This window comes from Melanerpes formicivorus, unplaced genomic scaffold (genome assembly GCF_026170545.1).
Source record: "Melanerpes formicivorus ecotype bairdi unplaced genomic scaffold, bMelFor1.0.p_v2 SCAF_31, whole genome shotgun sequence".
In the NCBI taxonomy this organism is placed as follows: domain Eukaryota; kingdom Metazoa; phylum Chordata; class Aves; order Piciformes; family Picidae; genus Melanerpes; species Melanerpes formicivorus.
This window is the reverse complement of record NW_027142383.1, coordinates 1,010,900-1,017,293: the sequence shown is the minus strand read 5'-3', so window position 1 is coordinate 1,017,293 and position 6,394 is coordinate 1,010,900. Positions and strand designations below refer to the sequence as shown.

General features: G+C 57.7%; 1 protein-coding gene across 3 annotated transcripts; it reads left to right on the top strand.

The window, feature by feature from the left end:
* The first annotated feature begins 946 nt into the window (after window positions 1-946).
* LOC137449657 (E3 ubiquitin-protein ligase TRIM35-like) lies at window positions 947-6,035 on the top strand. 3 transcript variants are annotated; one of them, XM_068155377.1, is made up of 7 exons: window positions 947-1,067; window positions 1,777-2,167; window positions 2,906-3,001; window positions 3,354-3,584; window positions 3,733-3,755; window positions 4,231-4,352; window positions 5,105-6,035. In XM_068155377.1, the coding sequence occupies exons 2-7, from the start codon at window positions 1,781-1,783 to the stop codon at window positions 5,668-5,670; spliced, it is 1,425 nt and encodes a 474-aa protein (XP_068011478.1). In that variant the 5' UTR covers window positions 947-1,067; window positions 1,777-1,780; the 3' UTR covers window positions 5,671-6,035. The 3 variants fall into 3 exon arrangements, with proteins under 3 accessions (XP_068011478.1, XP_068011476.1, XP_068011477.1); XM_068155375.1 differs by having other exon boundaries at window positions 1,777-2,176; XM_068155376.1 differs by lacking the exon at window positions 947-1,067 and adding an exon at window positions 1,110-1,293 and having other exon boundaries at window positions 1,777-2,176.
* Window positions 6,036-6,394: the final 359 nt, after the last annotated feature.

Genomic DNA, 6,394 nt, shown 5'->3' with positions numbered 1-6,394 from the left:
ATCATTTTCCCCCCTCTTTGTTTAAAACCATCTCCCCTGGTCCTGTCACATCAGACCCTGCTGAGAAGATTAGAATCATAGAATTGTTCTGGTTTAAAGTGACCTTTAAGATCGTCATCTCCAACCATTAGCACTGCCAGATCACCAATAACCCATGCCGAATAGAATAGAATAGAATAGAATAGAATAGAATAGAATAGAATAGAATAGAATAGAATAGACCAGGTTGGAAAAGACCTTTGAGATCCTCGAGTCCAACTTATCACCCAGCATCATCTAATCAACTAAACCATGGCACCAAGCACCCCATCCAGTCTCTTCCTAAACACCTCCAGTGATGGTGACTCCACCACCTCCCTGTGATCCTCCCCATCTTGCTTGTAGGTCCCTTTGAAATACTGAAAGGCAGCAATAAGGTCTCCCTGGAGCCTCCTTTTCAGGCGGAACAACAACTTCAAATCTCAGCCTGTCCTCACAGCAGAAGGGTTCCAGCTCTTGCATCATGATTGTGGCCTCCTCCTGTCCCAACAGGTCCATATCTTTCCTGTGCTGAAGACCCCAGAGCTAGACCCAGCACTGCAGGTGGGGTCTTACCAGTGCAGAGGGGCAGAATCTCCTCGCTTGACCTGCTGGCCACACTGCTTTGGATGCAGCCCAGGACGCGGTTGGCGTCTGGTCTGCGAGCACACATTGCCGGCTCACATCCAGCTTTTCACCCACCAGCGCCCCCAGGTCTTTCTCCGCAGGGCTCTCGATATTCAGGGAATTTTTGGGAACTCGGGAAAAGAGCAACCTCCAGCTCCTGCAATCACAAAGGGAGGCGAACAAGCGGGTAGACGGCAGAGCCTCCGGAGAGGGGGCGAGGGGTAGTGAGGCTGTGCCTGGCGAGGTCCCGCCCCAGAGGCTTCAGGCCGGCCCCCGCCCGCTCCGTCCCGCCCCTTCGGTGCCTCCACCTCCGCCGGCACGGGCTGAGCCCCACACTACCGGCAGGCGGGCAGCCGGACCCCCTCCCGCCGCCTTGCCCGGCGCAGAGGCCGCTCCAGGCGCTGCTACTCGCCCTCGGAGTGGTAAGACACACATCCACACGCACATCCAGCGCTGGGCACCCCATGTGCACGGGCACCCCATGTGCACGGGCACCGAGGAGTCGGCGTCCGGACACCGCAGCAGCTCCGGGACTGCGAGCCCTGGTCAGGGCACCGGAACAGCACCGGGACTGGGGCAGCGGGCACTGGCACTGCCATGGCTGAGAGGGTCCGGGTCCGGGCACCTAGGATGAGCGTCCCGATCCGGGTATCGGAGCAGCACTGAGAATGGGGCACCGGGCAGCAGAGGAGCACCGGGGGTAGGGGAGTGGGTCCGGGGACCGGGTGGCACAGCCGCCCCGAAGGGGTCTGGTGCTTCGAGACCGGACACCGGAAAGTCCGAGGGGGTTGTGGCACTGGAGAAGAGTCTCGGGAGTGGGGGTCACGTACCGGGGACCACCCCGAAGCTGAGGGTTCGAACACAGGGACAAGACCTTCGAAGGGTCCGGCCACCCCCGGCTCACTTCCCCACGTTGCCGGCTCATCCCGGCACGCTCGCCGGTGCCTGCCCGCCCTTGGTGGCTGCCAGTGGCCCGGGCCGGTGTCACTCAGGCTGGTGCCTGTCCGGGGAGGGAGCTGCGGGGTGTCACAGGCAGGAAAACGATTGCATCAGGAACGGGGCTGTTTTTCCAACTGGGGCTCTCGGGAAATCCTGCTCCGGCTTCCCTCCATCCATCGCTTCTCTCTCCAGTGCCATGGAGAGGGAAGCCAGCGTCTCGATCAGCAGCTTAGTGCCCGCCTCTGCCACCACGTCCCCCACGGCCACTTTCAAGGAAGAGCTGCTGTGCCCCATCTGCTACGACCCTTTTCGGGAAGCCGTGACGCTGGGCTGCGGCCACAACTTCTGCAAGGGCTGCGTGACCCGTTCCTGGGAGCACGGCGCTCACGTCTGCCCCGTGTGCAAGGAGCGCTCTTCGCTGGACGACCTCCGCATCAACCACACGCTCAACAACCTGGTGGAGAAGATCCTCAAGGAGGAACGACAGCGGCGAGGCCAGGCAGCCGCCCTCTGTCCCCTGCACCACCAAGAGGCCAAACTCTTCTGCCTGGAGGACAAGGAGCTGGCATGCTTTGCCCCAGCGGTTTGCTCTGTGGGGAAGGGGAGTGGGCGGATTCTTTGAGGGGTTTTGAAGGGTGGGCTGGTCCCCACGTTTCTTTGGCTTGTTGATCCTCGGGCAGGCCGGGCTGGACCCAGACATGCTGGTTATTGCAGCAGCTGATTGTTGCAGCGGTGCCTCGAGGCTGGGAGTGGTTGCACAATTTGCCCAGCCGAGGAAGGGATGTAGGATGGGGACACAACCCCGGGCCCTGCGGGGCAGGATGGGCCACGGCTGTGTGGGGAGGAGTAGGAGAGGATGGGGCTCTGGCCAGCAGCTGGGCAGCGTGCCAGGCCCCGCTGCGTTTCCCATCCAGGAAAGCAGCTGCTGCCTCCCTGAGTCACCCGTGGGGGATGAGCCAGATTTCAAATGTTGCAGGGAGGACGTGGTGCTGCTGTTGGACAAGGCCTGGCCATCTGCCCGTGGTGCTGAGCCTCCCTGGGAGCTGCTGTCAGCACCAAGACAGGCAGGGATTTGAGTGTGCACCAGCAGAAGGGTTTAAAAATGTAAGGGAGGATTCACCACGGAGCAAAGCTCCCCAGGCTCGCGTTGCCCAGCCCCGCACCACACTGACCCCATCCAGCGCTGGCAGATCTCAGGCTGCAGGAGGGGAAAGCTTGACTCGAGCGAGGATCCTGCTTAACCTTACCCTGCTGGGTTTGGTGCTCTTTTTCCACTTGGGCATAGGCTTGTGAGGTTCCTGAAGGCATTTCCTCTCCACAGGCCAAGCTGAAGAACATGGAGACCTCCCTGCGGGATAAAGTGAAGGATTTTGGGACCGCCCATCGTGCCTACGAGGCCATCTTGAAACACAACCAGGTGTGTGGCCCCTCCCCAGTAGGGCCTGATCCTGGCACACGTGTACACACGTGCACACACACCCCTGAGGTGCAGCTGGCTCTGGGGTGGAACTGTCCTGGGCTGCTCTGTCCTTGAGCGAGGGGAGCGCTGCTGGGGGGGAGGAAGGATTCCAATGAGGAATTGAGCACCAGAGGGATGAGGCTGGCTGGGACATTGATTTGTGGAGTGGAGGATCCCAGTGGGAGCCTAGCGAGTCCCTGAGCACTGGAGCTGGTTGGAAGGCTCAGGAGGAAAGTTCAGGAGGAGGCTGGGGGAGCCCAGGGGAGCTGTGGATTCTGATGGGAGGTGGTGACATCCCTCCACGGGGCAGGCGGAGGTGACGCAGCTGAGGGAGCAGATCAAGCAGGAGTTTGAGAAGCTGCACAGCTTCCTGTGCAGTGAGGAGCAGGCACTGCTGGACGAGCTGCAGGAGGAGGTGCAGCACAAGCAGGACTTCATCGAGGGCAAGATGAAGCAGCTGTTGGAGAACTGCCACACCCTGCTCAACGAAGCCAAGCAGCTCCAGAACGACCTCAAGGAGGACGACTACACCTTCCTCATGGTAAAGTCCATGCCCTACGGGGTGCCACCTCTGCCCTGGCACCCTCCTGCCACTCGTGCAGAGTGGTGGGCGAACCTTTGGGTGTTTATAAGCCCCTGGGACTCTTTACAAGTGGGGGTCTGATGCTCGATGTCTTCTTCTCTTGCAGGCTCACAAGAACCGCAAGTGCAGGTAAGTCCTGGTCCCCACTGCATCCCATGCCGAGTGGCACAGGGTGCTGGAGGTGGCTGAGCCCCCACTATCCCTCCCTGAATGGGGTCTCCTGCCTGGATGCAGAGTGAGGTCACTGCCCCAAGCGACTTCCTGTACCAGCACATCCCTTCTGGGTCTGGGTGCTCCAGCAGAAAGTGGTACTGGAGGGCCCCAAGGCCAAGGCAGCACCCCTTGGTGCTTCTGGGCAGGGTGATGGAGCACACATGCAGACACAAAGCAGCACCGCAGGTCTTGGGGGCAGCATTAAAACCTTGATGTTGGTGCTGAGATCGTCCCACCATCATTGTCTACCCTCCTGGGTTGTGGAGAAAAGCCCAAAAGGAGATGGACTGTGTTAGTGGGGAAGGCTTTGCCAAAACATGGGGTGCCAGGGGATCCAACCCACTGCCTTCCTCCATCCTTGACCCATCTCTGTCCTCTGTCCCTACCCAAGGATTGCCTGTACAGCTGAGGAACGAGAGGGCATGCCTGTAGGGATGTTTTTTGACGTTGCCAAGTACCTGGGCTCAGTGCAGTACAACGTGTGGAAAAAGATGCTCAACATCATCACTGTAGGTGAGGTGCTGAGTCCCCCTCCAAAGGATGGTTGTCCCAGCACGAGCTCAAACAGCTTTTGCATGGGGCAGCCTCAAGGGTGGTGGGTTCTGGAGAGAAGAGGAGCATGGAGCAGTCATGCCTGTGGCTGATGGGCCCGAGGAGGGGAGGTAGAGAATGTAAAGGCTGCTTTGGGGCATTTGCACCCTAGAAGGGAAACCCTTGAGGGTGTGTTTCTCCATGGTGAGCTGGGGGATGGATGGATGGATGAGTGGGTGGGTGGATGGATGGGTGCAAGGACAGATTGATGGAAGGATGGGTGCAAAGACAGATGGATGGATGGATGGATGCAAGGACAGGTGGATGGATGGATGGATGGATGGATGGATGGAAGGATAGGTGCAAAGACAGGTGGATGGATGGATGGATGGATGGATGGATGGGTGCAAGGACAAGTGGATGGACGGTGGATGGATGGATGGATGGATGGATGGACGGATGGAAGGATGGGTGCAAGGACAGATGGATGGATGGGTGGATGGATGAATGGATGGATGGAAGGATAGGTGCAAAGACAGGTGGATGGATGGATGGATGGAATGATGGGTGGAAGGACAGGTGGATGGATGGATGGATGCAAGGACAAGTGGATGGAGAGATGGATGCAAGGATGGGTGGATGGAAGGATGGATGGATACCTGCAGGGCTACTGTCCCCCCATCAGCTCATCCCTGCAGCAGTCCAGACTCCTAACACACATGTCCCCACCACAGTCCCCTTCACCTTCAACCCCAACTCCGCGGCGGGCTGGCTTGAGGTGTCAGAGGACCTCACCAGCGTCACCAACAGTGACTACAAGATGCTGGTGGAGAACCCTGAGCGCTTCACCTTGGCCCCCTGCATCCTGGGCTCTCGGGGCTTCTTAGACGGCTTCCACACCTGGGAGGTGGACCTGGGCGGCGTCACGAACTGGCGTGTGGGGGTGGCTCGGCTGCCCAGCGGCACCCAGTGTCCCTTCCACCACGACGCTCGCTCTGGCTTCTGGTACATCTATCACCTGCCCGGCATCGACATCGAGATGGACGGAGCCTCCAACGCCACGCGCCTGGAGGCCACCCTGGGCAGCGTCAAGCGCATCCGGGTGGAGCTGGACTGTGACGAAGGGGAGCTGTCCTTCTATGACGCCGACCGCCGGGCCCACATCTACACCTTCCACAAGAAGTTCAGCACCGCCGTCTACCCTTACTTCTACGTGGGGCCCGCGGCCGTGGGCGCCGTGCACGAGCCCCTCCGCATCTGCCCCCTCCGGGTCCACGTCCAGGAGGATGTCTCTGTTTAACGGCCGTACCACCAACTTCACCTGCATTTGGGGTTCCCCAAGTGCTTTATTTTCCCCCTTCAGCTTTCCTTAGGGAAAAGAAAGGAAGGAAGAAAAGAATGAAGAAAAGAAGGAAGAAAAGCAAAGCAAGAAAAGCAATGAAAAGCAATGAAAAGCAAAGCAAAGCAACCAAAAGAAAAGAAAAGAAAAGAAAAGAAAAGAAAAGATAAAAGAAAGGAAAAGAAAAGAGAGGAAAAGAAAAGAAAGGTAAAGAAAAGAGAGGAAAAGAAAAGAAAGGAAAAGAGAGGAAAAGAAAAGAAAGGTAAAGAAAAGAGAGGAAAAGGAAAGAAGGAAGAAAAGATAAGAAGCAATAAAAGTGTCTATTTAGTGTGTTTTTAAAAAAAAAGTTATTAATAAAGGTTGTCCTGATATGATTCTGTGCTTCTGTGCCCCCCCCCAACCCTCCCCTGCCCCGCCCCCAGCTCCTTTCCCATTGGAACTGGATGATCCTTGAGGTCCCTTCCAACCCTAACAATTCTATGATTCCATGAACAATCCCTTTCCTCCTCCCTCTTCTCCCCACGACTTTATCCCTTTGAAAGGCTTTTCCACAAATGCCCAGCTGCAGGAGTCTGGTGATGATGTGCAGGTTGGTGTTTGGAAGTAGAAGTGTCTCAGAAGTGGGATGAGAGGCGGCTCAAAACCACCCTCTGCAACCCCATGCTGGGTCTGCCTTGATCTTAAT